Below are 15,147 nucleotides of genomic sequence, written 5' to 3'. Positions count from 1 at the left end.
TTTTGAGTTTGGACTTAAAGAGAGAGAAGGAAGAGATTTTACTTTACCAAATTGACCATCCCAGCCTTGCCGTAATGGTCCATTTGATTCACCTTTTATTGTTTATTTTATTTTCACTTACTGAATACGGGACAGACTTGACTGGGGGAAAGAAGGGGAGAAAGAAAGAGGGAAAGAGAAACAGCTGAGAAGAGGGACGGGGGAGAAGGGCAAAAGACAAAAACCAACAGAACGGGCAGAGAAAAAAAAATGCATATATCAATCACCTGGATCACCTGCTGAGAAAGAAAAAAGAAAACAAGCAGAAGAGAACAAGAGTAATAGAATAAACAACATCACAATGATATATGGGAATATGACAGTAAATACTAAATATTAAACATTATTGTGCAGCACATAAGATCAACAGAACACAGTGTGCTTTGAGGTAGGAGCCAAAAAGGGTGTAGTTTGTGGGTGTGATCACCCGTGTGTACACCTGTGAGCATGGACGCGCTTGTTTTTTTTAAAAGGTTCCTTCATGTAATGATCTGCTAGAGGGTGTGGGGGGCACAGCCCCGTCCTCCAGGGCATGAAGCAGGTATGGAGGAGATCAAAACTCCAGACATCCAGAGGCCCCCAGAACACAAGAGACCAAGGAAGACCAACAGAGGGGCAGCCGCGCCACTGTCCCAGAAAGAGCTGAGGAGAGTCCCAGATGAGGGCTCACTCAGCAGCCGCGGAGCAGAAGCCAGGGGGAGTTGCAGTGACGCGCCCGTGAGCTCCGCCGGCAGCCAGCCGTGCCTGAGTGACCGAGCCCCAGGCCGAGAGGCCGGGGGCACCCCACCTCCGAAGTGGCCCGAGCGAGCCCCAGGCTCCAGGCCCCGATAAGCGGCCGCCAAGGAGTGAGCCGGTGTGTACCTGGACGCCCATCCCCAGACACAAAGAACCACCAACGCACCGATGTCTGAGGGAGTCCGCCACTGGCAGGGGAAGTGGTGGTGGGGGGAGATAGGCCTCCAAACCTTGGAGGGCCTGAGATGTCCCCAGAGAGGTGGCGTCTGATACCCAACCTGACATATAGACACAGACATCTCTGCATAACAGTGAAAATGGATATTGTATTTACGGAAAATATGTCCAAGCGGTAGAAGGTAGATAATGAAAAGAAGGGGCCCCAGGACAGATCCCTGGGGCATGCCAGTGGTCAGAGGAAGGGGCTGAGAAGTAAAGGATTTGAGTTGAATGAACTGAATGCGATCAGACAGGTATGATTTAAACCAGGCTAGTGGATTATGGGAGAGACCGATAGAGGCTAGCCTACTGAGAAGAATGGAGTAAGAAATAATGTCAAAAGCAGCACTCAGATCGAGGAGAATAAGAATGGAAAGTATACCGGAGTCAGCTGCCATTGGTTATTTTTATAAGTGCTGTTTCAGTGCTATGGGAGGGGCGACAACCAGACTGGAACTGTTCATACAGATTATTATTAGTTAAATGTGAGTGGAGTTGTGTGGCAACTATTTTCTCAAGAATTTTTGAAAGGAATGGTAGATTGGAAATAGGCCAAAAATTCTCAAAATTATTGGGATCTAGACCAGTTTTTTTTCAATATTGGGGTGATGGCGGCAATTTTGAGGGAAGCAGGAACAGTTCCAGTGGTAAGTGAAGAGCAGATGATGGCAGATATGAGCGGAAGCAAAGAAGGTAGACATGCCTTAATCAAAACTGTAGGAATGGGGTCTAGCTGACAAGTAGAAGGTTTTGACTTACAGATGAAATCTGAAATATCAGTAACAGAGCGGAGCTGGAAAGCAGAAAAACAGTGTGATGGGAGAGGACTTGTACTTGTTTTGTCTTTGCGCTCACTGTAAACAGAACAGAGAATATTGATAATACCATGTATGGCTTCACGTGTGCAGTGGTGCAAAGTCCAAAGACTTTCAACAAATAAAGAAATGATGGGTAACTGTTACCATGTATGGGAAGCTGACAGTGGGTATAATTATATATATTACATGTATTGCATAACTGTTTACTAATATATCAGTATATAGTTATGTAATGTTAATATTAGTGGGTGTATACACATGGACCAGTCTTTTTTTCACAATTACATTAATATATTAATGTAGAAATGCATCTTCTGCAGCATTATAAGGGACACACACAATAATACATCATAGTAATGATTAAACTGTGTTTAATCTGAAATTCTGAGCAAACCTGAAGCTACCTAAATAGTTTAACTTTGAGGTTGCATTAATATATTAGTTAGTTAGCTTATGTCAAGTCCACATCTCTTTAGAAAGCATTTAGCAAAAAGAGGTATTGTTCATGCAAAATATCAGATTTACGTCCAGCTATGAAAGAAAGTAATCTTTGCGACCTGTGGTACGCTCTACGTTACAGTATGAGGTAAATCTGAGTCTTTTTCTGGTTTGACTAAAGAATATCTGCCTTCTGATTTTTCTGTAAGCTTGTGGTTTGCATACTTCACTAAAAAGTAGCTGTTGCCTGGAGGAAGACGGCTTGTAAAAATGAATAAATGTTGTTTAAGTGTGACCTTAAGGTGCTGAGGGAATCGTGGGCAGGGTTTTCATCTATAAGCCTCCGTGACAGAAGTTGTAGTATTCTCAGTTCCACAAAGCCAGAAAGACGAACACACAGAAAGGTGGTTTTTGCTTTGTTTTTTTTAGTAACTAAGATAAGAGAGATTGGATGGACATTTGGACTAGTGTTGACAAACATGACTAAGTGTATATATTCAGTGACATTTGGGAACTGAATGTGTGGGTACAGAGCTAAGCTATATATAATCAGGAAAATCTTACTTATGAATAAATTGCACTTTTAAAGATTTTAGACTGTGAGAGGAAATGTTCCATCTCACAAGGTCTATCAGGAAAAATGTGACCTTCCTCAGAGAGAGACTAAAAACCTCAGCAGCTGTCCGTAGCACTGGTGAGGTGATGTCAGGCATCCTTGTTTCCGTGAACTGCTGGAATTGAAATCACAACAAGCCCGTGGCCTCTGGAATTGGTTGTTCCAGTGTTTACGTCAGTAATTAGTGGAGGAACAGAGCCTTAGTTTTTGCTGTAGCCTGCTGAGCGTTTATTGATCCCCAATTAAATCTTTTTAAGCTTTCATCATATATAAACAACGGCATAAATCACTACAAATGAAATACTGTTACTACAGAGGTTGGTACAAGTTTAATAAATCATTAATGTCAGTGAACTTAGCTTAATAATTAACAGTTGTTCCAACTTGGAAATGAGATGAGCAGAGGATATACATTCTTCAATATAAAATATTACTGAAATAACAGGAAGTGATTTTTTTTTTTTCAATTTGGAGGCTTGGGGAGAGCACATTTAACAGGTGTTAAGGTGCTGATTGATATACTTTTAGATCTTTATATGTGTGGGCACTCATAGAACAGTTAATATTTTAGCTGTGTACTAAGACATTCACCTTATAGGTGAATACACACGATGAATACACTAAAGAAAAATGATGCAACAACTATCGAGCTATTATAGTTATTTATAGTCCCAATCCTCTGTACTCGGGGCCTCGCGTGTTATCACGCAGGCTATCATGACAGGTAAATGGTTTAGAGCTGTTTCCAAGTATGTTGTGTACATTTGGTATCACTGCGCTCAAAGGAGCTGTCAGTACAAATGAAAAAAGGCCATCCTGAGGCAACAAAAACAAAGAAAATCTTCAGAGGGATAACAGAAATATTAGGAAGGGCAAAATCAACAGTTTTGATACAAGAACGCTTGTGAGCTTAGAAACATGGGGGGAAAAAAGCTTGGACTTAAAGTAAAGAGCATTGTGAGTGGTCATAATCATGACAGGAAACTTAGTGTTATCAGAACAGGCAGCCAATTTAGGAACACTCCATTAGGAAGGCTTATAATTATCCAAATCTATGATGAAGACTTCACAAAAAGAAATACAGAGAAATCACCACAAGATGCAAACGTGTTCAAAGAAGAAAAAGATAAGATTATAAAATTGCCAAAAACAGCCAGTAAGATAACTGTGGAGAAGAAAGTGTGGAGAAGGCTTTGACAGGTTCTGATCCTGAAGCGTACTACATTTAAAAAAAAGTACAGCAGAGGCAGTATGATGCAGTATGATGCATGGATCAACATCGCTTCTTTGGCACTGGGTCACAACTCACATTTACACAAGTACATTTTTTTGAAGTGTCACTTTGTGCAAAGCTCGGGCAGCAAACTTCACTGGAGGACACTTGAGAGTACAGAAAGGCAATGACCTGAAACATAATGTGAATGCAGCTCAGGAGTTTTTGAAGGTCTGAAAGTGGAATATTCTGCAGTGACCAGGTCAGTGACCTGATCTCAACCTGATCTTGCTGCATTTCACTTGCTTAAAAAAAAAGAAAAAAGATCCACAAACAACTAAAGACAGCTGCAGCAGTGACCTGGCAAACCCATTTTTTTTTACACTTTAGACCCTCAAAATAGGTGACTTTGTCTACCGGAGGTTTCTTCCTGTTAAAAGGGAGTTTTTCCTTCCCACTTCCTTAATAGGGGGGTCATCTGATTGTTTAGACCCTCTTTACCTTACCAAGCACCTTGAGGTGACTGCTGTTGTGATGTGGCACTATATAAATCAAATTGAATTGAATTAATGTTACAAACTGTCTTCCTGGTTCAGTATTTTGACAGTTGCATAGTCCTCTTGTTGTCAGATTTGATTGCATATTTATATTGTTAACGTATAGCTGTTGACAGATTTGTTTACTTTTTAAAAATGCATTTGCAGTGGCAGCCTTGCTTTGATCAGTAAAGACGTTGTATTGTAGGATAGAACATTTGATGGTCTTTCATTTGAACATATGTGAAGGTGGTGTTTTTTTTCATGCGAAGACACTTATTTAGGCATGTAGAATTAGAAATATTGACGTTTAAACGCTGAACAAGCTCTCTAATTTGGGTGTGTGGCGTTAGGTAAATGAACAGCTGTGCAGACAGATCTGGTTCTTTTGTGTTGCTAAGCAACAAAGACATTAGATTATCTGATGTATGTGGCCAACTATCTATACGTCTCTGTGTGTAAAACTGAATTCTGCTCGATTTTCAGGGTTTCTTTAGTAAAACGTGAAGCTGTCTGCATGGTTAAACATGCAGTTGATTCTGTGGATCCAAGTAGCTTGCTAAATACTCAGCTGGAGCCTTTTAGCTCACCCAGCAGTAGCAGAAGAGATACGTTTTAACGAGATATTGAGCACAGGAATTAAGCAGTCAAGCCCTTGTGGAATATTTAAGGGCACTAGTGATTATGAATAAAATGGACAGTAAATTTAGTGCTCTGTATGGTAAACTGGGAGTGATTTTGGACTCATCTAATCACATAATGAGGTGAAGACTGCTGTGGTGGAGGTAGTGCCAGCAGCTCCACCAGTAACGGCAGATGTGGGCAGAAGGGAGGAATTTGTTTAAATGAATCTTTGTGTTTAAATGTTTGTGCGTGATTTTGGGGATCATGTAAAAGAGAGTCGATGGGCAGTGTGAGTCTGTGTAGTCCTGCGCTGATTGCTGTCTGCCTTGATTGATGGTGTTGATTGATTGTGCCGTCGTCCTTTCTACCCCGCTTTCATGCTGCCGTTTTTGGCAATCTATAAAAACTGCCTTTCCCAGAATTATTTTCTGCTTTGTTGAAGCAGACAGGCACCAAACGAGTTCACTGTGATGTTTACAGCATCAAGTTTAACTCTGAGACTGGTAAATTTGTTCTGTTTGAACAGTCACACCAATAAAGCTTCTTCAAATACACCCCTCCTCCACAGTCAGCTGTGCCTCGAGCCAAGCGCTCATATCACGAGCGTGTGTTTCTGTGTTGGTGTTTGTTTACGTCTCGTGTTTTGACCAAACCTTGCTCAAGACGGCGCTCGAGGCATCTTCTGCAGCTGTGAGCTCATCAGCCCTCCGTGTGCGGATGAGTGAGTGTAACCTCACTGTGACATATGCTGCTGCTGCTGCGCGTCACAGTATTTCTCTCTAGTCTAGGCTACTTTGACACAAGGTCAAACAGGGAGAGCATCTGGTGGACGGGAGATGGAGAGTATTTGAGGAACGTCGGGGAGCATCTGGATGTGCTCATACACGGAAAAAAATACCGACACACACTCTACAAATGCTTTCACATGCATAAACATTTATCTGATACTACCACGTACTGTCTCTCTCAGTCTTTTGGAGACACACACACAAAACGCACACACACCAGTGCAGTAATAGCAGCAGCAGATAGGGGCTGCTGCAGGACTGTGGAAGTCATCCGGCCAATCCGCTGGTAGGTTTTTGTGGAGCCCGGCTTCACACTGGTACATCTTCTCCTCTTTTTTTCCTCCCGACGGTCGTCGTCTCTCGCCATCTATCCGTGTCATTTTACATCTCCCATCCCCCCCGTCCTTATCTTCTTCCCTGGGATTAAAATTGGCTGCAGCTGGTTACTGCTGTGTGCTGGAGCAGCAGTGGAGAAGCAGAGGCAGGAGGCGAGAGAGTGTGGTTTCACCAAGGCGGCAGAAGATGTGCGGTGGATGGTTGCAAGGCTAGAGGACGCCTGGGAGGACAGGCTGTCTTTGGATATATACCTGTAGAGAAAGGACCGCTTATATCAACATCTGGGCCAGGTACTGATGAGGTGCCCGGCTTGCACAGCTCTTTCTCTTGGATGTCTTTCTCTCTCTGAGCATGTATCCGTGTGTATGTAGAGATATATGTATGCTGGTGTCTGTGCATGTCAGAGATATGGCCTATGCATGAATGCATAGCTGCGTGACATCATGGTAAACCCATCTAGAACAATCACCGTCTAGTAGTAATGCCAATCAAGATTTCATCCTGTCTTCCATCTATTCCTTTGTTTTCCTCTCCTCTCCTCATTTCCTCTCCTTTCCTATCCTCTCCTCCTCTCCTCTCTCCTCTCCTCTCACCTCGCTCTTTTCTATTTGTGAAGCATTTCATGGTGCTTCGTGGCCTTGCTAAAATGGTGTCAGTTTACATAAGATGTTAGACTAAAAGGGTTGATCATTTGAGAATTACAGTGTCACCTGTGTCAGGGCCGTGTATGCATGGTTCCAATGTAAAGAGTTTCCTATGAAAGGCAGACACTGCCTGAATCTTAACTGGTATCCTGAACGCTGTCAACTCCATTTGGCAGGAGGTCACTAGAGTATGCATGAGTGAGGAGGCATTTTTGTCATTTGTAAATGCATGGCATGTAACCTCATCCCTCCCGCTGTCGGATGTGATGGTTTTGCATATCGAATGCTGTGTGGAAAATAAGTTCCCCTCCTCTCATCCTCCTGGGCTTCTTTGGTTTCAGATGAAGGGAGGAGAAACTATTCATGGACATTATCACACACACACACACACGCACACACTATATGCCGCATAGATATGTTGGCCTGCTCCTTAGCCTTTTGCCCTTATTTTGTTTGTCATTTACTTTTCTTTGTTTTAGCTCAGTGACATAATGAAAAGGGTGAAAGCTCAAACAGCACGTAATCATCAGAGACAGAGAGGGAGAAATGAGGAGGTTTGAGCTTCTGTCCTCTGTAGCCTTTGTCACCCAACCTGCTGACACCGCACATTTAACCCCAAGGGGATCACTGGTTTACACAATTGCTCTAGTAGCCTTTGCTGTTTTGCTTTGTTGTGAAAATCATTGCAAGCCATTTTTTTTTCTCATGACACTACAAAATTGTGTTTTGTTCTCTCTCCCCTCCTTTAACATGCCGTTTTCCCTTTTATTGCTCCTCAAGGAAGTTTTATACTGTTAAAATATTCCTCAGTGTTTCTCTTTGCTAACAGCTTTGACAGTCTGTGCATTCTGTATTGGTGCGCTTCGGCTTTTTGTTGGAAAATATTAAAGAAAATTACTCAAACTTGAAGACGAAGAGCTTCTGAAGTAGCTGATATTCATGCATTGATGCTTTGTGTCATTTTAAACTTTCAGTTTTCCGTAACGGGTTTAAAGTTGTGTGTCTTTTTTTGTTTAATAACTGGTGCTTGTTCTTCCACTGCAGTGGAAATCCTTTTGGTGGTTTTTGAAACAGTCTGACTTGGATCAAGAGAAAAATGTCCTTTGCCAGTTTGTGTCTGTTGTCATCAAGCTCTGACCTCTCTCTCTCTCTCTCTCTCTCTCTCTCTTGCTCGTTTTGTGTTTTAGGGGGGGTGGTTGACAAGGATTTGCGGCACTACCTCAACCTGCGCTTCTCCAAGGGCTCAGTGGACCACGACCACCAGCAAATCATCAGAGACAACCTCTACCTCCGCACTGTTCCCTGTGAGTCCACATCACCCTCTATCGCTCCCCTCTTCCACCCTCTGGCCTCCATCACTGCTGCACTCCTCTTCTTTTTCTTTTTTTACTCTTCTTTGATCTCATCCTCTCTGCTGCCTCACTGTATGTCTGTAATTCTCTTTCATTCTCTAGCACCATTTCTTGGATATCATTGTCAACCCTCCTCCACCAGCTAACACACCTTGTCTTTCTCTCCGCTTGCCCCCGAGATGTTACCCTTTTATTTTACACACACACACACACACTCATTCTCTCTGTCTCTCGCCGTCTATCGCTCCTTCTCTTCCCTCAGTCGTCCGGCTGCCGAGCTTTCAGCCTGAGGTTTCCACGGCAACCACCCTCTTGTCTTGAGGCTTGCGTTGTGGTGATGCCCTGCCCCCCCTTTAGCACATGCTAGACATGCACAACATACACAGATTTCTTTCTGTGTGTGATGAATTTTACACGCTGACCAAATGAGATGTTACATGTGAATGGTTTTTTTGGGTTTTTTTGTCTGGGTTTTTTTTGGTTCTTTTTTGGTTTGTTGTCTTTTTTGTTTCCCCGGCACGTATGCCTTTGGCCTGTTGGGCGGCGATGTCATTGTGTGATTAATATTGAGGGGATGCAGGGCCCAGCAGGATCTTCCTGTGTCAATACAGGCAGCAGCTCATGAATCAGGCCTGATGCTTGAGTCTGCAGACTGCATGCAGCGTGTGGATGAGCTCGCTTTGCATGCATGTTTGGTGAAGGGTTTTGCACTCATCTGACATGTTTCATTATCTTCTGTTAATAGGCCAATTCATAGCGCAGATTCTGGTACAGACGCATGAGGAAACAGAGCTCGGCTTGACGTCAGCGATGGGTGTTTTTGTACTGGCTGCCTCTACTATACTAGATGTCCTCTCTGCCGGTGTGTTGAGCTGCTGACACAGAAGTGATTGTTTAATACGGTCCCACAGCTGCACGGTTCCTGAGCCTCTCTCTCTCACTATCACTCTATCACTCTTTTTTTTCTCCTCTTTTTCCCGCCGTCTTCATCTTCTGCTTTCACTCTCTCTCATGTTCCCCCTGCTCCCCTCCCACCCTCCTCTGCCTCTTTGATTTCTTTTGGTCACCACCTCACCATCACATTTTCTCTCCCTTTCAATTTTAACTCCAGGCGGCCTCTCCTTCTCCTTCCCTCTGCCTCTCCGTTCCTCTTTCTTTCTCAGACTGTTGGCTGTGTAATAGTGCAGTGAAGGCAGACTGACAGGGTGACGACAGAGGTGGTGTGGACTGGCTAAGCTTCAACACTTCTGCCCTATTGAGGCTGAAGGGCAGCACGTGTCTGTTTTGGTGGTTTTGTCGCCACATTGCAATCATAGTCCCCTTCCAGGGCTTTATGGGAACGGAAAGATGCTCATTCTGCGTGATGTGTTTGAGCAGTAATGACATCCCCATAATTAACTGCCTATCACTTAACAAAGCTGATACAGTGTAATGAAGATTATAGAAATTCCAACTCATAGACCTCCTGCATAGCGGCTTTGAATCATCATATGCTGATTATTTAAATGTCATTAAAATGCAGTTGTAATACTGCAGGAATCCCCCAAATTTATTTTAATGGTGAGTACTTTGTACTACTTACGCTGTCTCATATACACTAATCAGCCACAACGCTGAAACCAGTGACGGGTGAAGTGAATAACATTGGCCTTTAATATCAGTGGCAGCTGTCGAGGAGCAGGCTGATGAACTATCACTTTGTGAAGTTGGTGCGCTGGAAGCAGGAGAAATGGTCGGGCATTAGGATTGGAGTGACTTTGAAAGTTTCCAAAGTATGATGGTTAGAGGAGCAGGTCAGAGCACCTCAGTAGGGAAGTGTTGTGTGGTGTTCCCTGTATGCAGGTGTTAGTACCTGCAGAAGCAGTCCAACATAGGACAGGCAGTGAACCGGTGAGAGGGTCATGGGCTCACAAATTGCTGATTGAAGGGCATCAGAGGGGCAGTTCTGTAGCCGGTGCAGCATGCATGCCATGTCCTGAAAGCTGAAGTCCTTACTGCAGCAGCCTCGGTTCGCCTCGGGTCATTTGCTGCGTGACATTCACCCCCTCTCCCCCCTTACTTTTTACTGTCTTATCAAATTAAGGCATATTTTCTCCACTATGTCTTTTTTTTTTTTTTTTTTTAAAATAGGGGAACACAAAATTTAGAGGGAGCTGTGTGCTTATTCCCATCTTTCCAAGTTGTGATCAGAACCGGACAGCAGAGCAGTTAAGGAAGGTGTTCTGATGGTCTGATGATGTGTTTGAGCACAAGCTGGCAGAGACAGTTTGATGCTCTAGGTAGTGATTTGCTGGGTAATCTTGGGTCCTGTCATTCATGTGGAAGCTTTTGTACCTACGTAAACATTTTTTGTTTGGTTTGTTTTTTTTCCTGATGGCAGCGGCCATCTCTTTCAACAGGATAAAGCCACATTGCTGTGCTCCTCAAATCCCTGCTGTAATTTCTGGAATGCGTTCAACCTTCTGTTGACCTGGCCTTGAGGCCCCTCTCTTCACCTGCGCAGGACTTAAATGACCTGCTGCTTATGTCATAAACCTCAGAGGGTTTTTTTTGGAGTTCATGCCTCACCAGAGCTGTTCAAGGAGACCTACAAACTATTTGAAAGGTGGTATTAGTGTGGCTGATCAGTGTATAGTCAACGCACGATTTCCTGGCAGTGTGAGACTCGCATAAGCAGGCGTTGTTCAACCGTCAGTGACACAGCATCAGAAGGGCCAAAAACAAGGTTGATGGTCCTGAGTGCTGCACTGCTCGTGCCCTGTGGGCTGTTTGTTGTTGTGGTTTGGAGCGTTATAAAATCAGTGTTTTTTTTCCCTTGTCTGCAGCGCTCTGACCACGCTGTCAGTGCCGGTCTGTCAGCTTGACGAGCAGACGCCACTCTGCATCACAACACGCTGTCAGGGACGTGGGAGGAGGTGTGTCTGTCTGTGTGTGCGTGTGTGTTTGCGTGCGTGTGTTCATACAGCTAGAAGACTCACATGCTGACATCAACTACTGCATCCTGTTACATCATTCAGCTCAAGGATTGTCCATTCTTTCAGCAAAAATAATGAAATGAACATACTCGTTTACTCTCGGTCATTAATAACCGTATACAGATGCTGTATTGTGGCCTGCAGCCTATTGTGTGTGTGTCTTCTGTTTTGTTTGCTTGTGGATTTTTACTTATTTCAGGTTTATTTTGCACATGCGTTCACGCTTCAACAGGCACACAAATGGTAGCAGGACGAGCACTTCAAGGACATGTGCATATTTTTTACTAGGACAGGCGATAACAGTCACTGAAGACTGAGAAAGCTTAAAAAAATAAGAGTAAACAAGATTTTAAGTGACACAGTAACTGGTAAAAGTGTCAGGCAGTAGAAACAATATTGGCAGAAAAGGAGATTTTTGGACGTGAAGGTAGTAAAACTTGAGAGAGGTATCCCACCTTTCAGGTTGAACCATTTGATGAGATTGCTGCTGTTTGACAGTCTAACTTCTCAAGCCTTTTGAGCTTTTGAAAATTTCCAGCGCTATTTTATTTGATTTTGCAGGGCTACGTTGACCACTTCAGAGCCTGAGCTCCTGTCAGAGCGCCTGCTGTTAGGAATTTAGAGAAGAGTTTAAAATGGTTTTGCTCTCTGCATATTAGCAATGTGAGTGCCTCTTTGATACAACTGCAGCTGAGAGCGTAAGACGGGGAAAATTTTCTAAAGGAGTGAAAACATCTGGAAAATACAAGAGAAGAGGAAGGAGAGAGGTGGGGGTACAGTAAATTGAGGGAGCGAGGGGGGGTGAAGGTGATGGATGTGGACACGAGCAAAAAGGCTCTGCGAGAAGATGGAAAATGGGGAGAAGAGGAGGTAAAGAGGAGGAGATCAGCAGGGGAGAGAGGGGAGGGGAGAAGGCAGCGGCAGAAGATGGAAAGTGAGAAACAAGAGTCGATGCAAGTGGATGTTAAGAGGATGGAGGGTAGAGATGTGGCGAGAAGGTCGGACGTGCAAGGAATGAGGGTAGAGGGAGATATGAGGGAGCCTCGTAAGTAATACCCGGGAGAACCATCTCCTTTCCTCCACTCTGCTCAGAGGCATCAGTAAAAGGCTCTATAAATAGCTTGAACAGTGAGCAGCACATTCCTCTACTCAGATAGCCTATAAATACATGCAGCTTCTGTCACTTTACATCCACTGTTCTGGACACATGCTCCCCTGCAGCTTCCGACAGGGAATCCTCCTCAGACTGCAGAGGAGGAGCAGATAAAGATGTTGAGCTGAACAGGGCCAAGATGCTTCAGATGGTGATGGTGATAGGGGTGACGGATGTCTGATAATGATCACGGTGATGTGGGAAATTTGTGGAAGATGAAAGACACCTTCTCACCCTAATGCATGCAGCAGATCTTAATACACACTCGTGGTAATGCACACCATTCAGTGTTTGGTCATAGTACGCAGGAAGTGATATAGCACATGAAATAAAAATGCAGTAGTGTGCAAAAGAGTCACCGCTCATTTCTTTAGATTTTACTGGGAGGGTTGGAAATAGGTGCAGTGATTTAAACATTTTAAGAAACAACATGGAAATACAGCATTTAAAGCAAGCAGCTTAAAAGTCAGTATTTGATATGACCATCTTTATTCTCCCTCAAAGCCTCTTATAAACTCTCTTAGACAAGATTTTTGTAATTTCATTTAGTAGGAATATTTCTCCAGTTGTCTGTTAAGGATGCTGCTTTAATAATGTTAAGGTCCAGGTTCTGGGAATGTGTTTTCTATCCAGGTATGGGATCGTTGTCATGATATGGTGGACGCTCCCTCGTGACCTTCCTTCTCATTTTGGTGACAGTTTGACCCCAAACTTTTAAGTGTGAATTAATCACTCCATAAGACCTGTTGTAACAGATTTTTGGTCCAGTTCTTGTTTAATTTAGAATGTCTCAGCATTTGCTCCCTGTTTCTTTGGCCTCCACTTTTCCAGTGAGAGCATTTCTAATGAGTCTTCAGTGAATGAACTGAAGGTGCAGATCTCCCAGGTTCTGTCTGTCCCCCCCCATTTCTTAAAGACATGAAGATATTGCCCACCGGCTGTAGTTTCCTCAGATTTTAGGAGGACAAAGTGTACACCATGGTAAGATATGTTTTCATATATATGCTTGTCCCTAGCACAAATGTTACGGTCGCCGGGCCAATGGCTAAAATGAGTTAAATAGGAACTCTAAATGAGCACTCAAAGCATTTTTTAACACAACCTCCATTCACCAAATAGCACACACATTCATAAAAGCACTTTTTCTATACCCAAGTGCCTTCTCCATACATGCAGTGACACCACGATGGGGGCAAATCAGGGTTCAGTATCTCGCCCAAGATTTCTTCAACATGTTGACAGGAGGATCCGGGAAGCGAACTACTGACCTTTCGATCAGTAGACAGCCGCTCTACCTCCTGAGGCGCCCGAAAGAAAATCTTTGGAAAAACCTTCATAAAGCCTGGAAAGCTATTCCTCAAGACCATGTTAAAAAATAATTACAAAAGCATCTGACCTCTTGGAAGCAAAATATATATATATAAGCAATTAGGGAGTGAATCAAGACTTTTGCACAGTGCTGTAGTTAAATACAGCTGTTTTAAGAAAAGCTGTTTAAAACTACTGCTCTCATTTTGTGTTACGTAGCTCCAGCACTGTCCTTCATTTTACCTTTCCCCCTTTTTAACTGTTTGCACACTACTGAGTGTATTTGCAGTGAAGGCACTGAAGAAAGCTAGAGTGCTTTAGTGCTAAGAAGAGCCTCAGAAAAGCTTGGCAACACTTACAAGGATGGTTAAAAATTAAAATCGGTCACCAGTGTGTGTACGACTGGACAGTGTGCGTCGACCAGCTGAAGCCTCATATTGTAGTTTTCTCTGCTTTCCTCACAGTCATTGGTACACTCACACTTCCGCAACCTTTTGGCTCAGACAGCATGCTTTCCAATGTGGCGATGTGTCGAAGTTGGATTTGAATTCATTATCCTGTTGATAATGTGCAGTCAGATAAACAGCACCTATAAATACACAGGAACAAATTCTGCACCTCTAAATGAACACTCAGTCCATTCATCTGAAACGATTTGCTCGGGAAGGGGAGCTGTCGCTGCCGTTATCTACCAAATTCTCCCACTTCCATCTGTGTTTGATTTTTGATTTTTTTTTTATTTCCCTCATTTAATTTGAACGACTGAAGAGAAATCTGTGATTTCTGCATCCAGAAATTTGTTCTAAAATTTAATCACGAAGAGGTTTGCGGTTGGAACGCATTCGTTTTACTTATCAAGAGTTAAATCCTGCTTATAGATTGCTGATTAAATCACACTCATATTTACAAATATGAATGTGAATGGGCCTCAGTTCTAATTTAGCACTGTGGCTGATGATGAGGCAGAGGGGGAGGAAGAGGAGTGATGACAGTTATTTCAGGATGTTTGTCATGATGATAATGGCAAAGTTCAGCGAAGTGATAAAGATAAAATTAATTTGTGTGTCGATCTGCAGGAGAATGATTTGCTCATATGTGCACAAAACGCACTGTACTTATGCGTGAGTGTGCATTTGTGGGGTTTCTTTGTACACTGTTGCATTGATTATTCTGTTTGTGTCTTGAGATTTAATAGGCTGGTTTAATACATGAATCATGGGAGTTTTACATGCCATTCTCTGTTAAGGTTTTGTGTGGTTTTTTTGACTCTTTGTGTGTGTGTGTGTGTGTGTGTGTGTGTGTGTGTGTGTGTGTGTGTGTGTGTGTGTGTGTGTGTGTGTGTGTGTGTGTGTG

General features: G+C 43.3%; 1 protein-coding gene across 4 annotated transcripts in view; it reads left to right on the top strand.

Annotated features, from left to right (window-relative positions):
* The window catches only part of LOC102302058 (membrane-associated guanylate kinase, WW and PDZ domain-containing protein 2), a 101,784-nt gene that overhangs the window by 20,477 nt on the left and 66,160 nt on the right, over positions 1–15,147 (top strand). For 3 of the 4 annotated variants that reach the window (XM_005934185.3, XM_014337433.2, XM_014337438.2), the window contains exon 2: positions 8,194–8,310. In XM_005934185.3, the coding sequence (XP_005934247.1) occupies positions 8,194–8,310 (117 nt within the window). Of the gene's footprint in view, positions 1–5,821; positions 6,653–8,193; positions 8,311–15,147 lie in introns of those variants that run through there. The other variant, XM_014337434.2, reaches the window with a different exon arrangement.

The sequence above is a fragment of the Haplochromis burtoni genome, unplaced genomic scaffold (assembly GCF_018398535.1).
Source record: "Haplochromis burtoni strain Fernald_Lab_line unplaced genomic scaffold, NCSU_Asbu1 Contig_179, whole genome shotgun sequence".
NCBI lineage: Eukaryota > Metazoa > Chordata > Actinopteri > Cichliformes > Cichlidae > Haplochromis > Haplochromis burtoni.
This window is presented reverse-complemented; position numbering and strand designations above follow the sequence as displayed.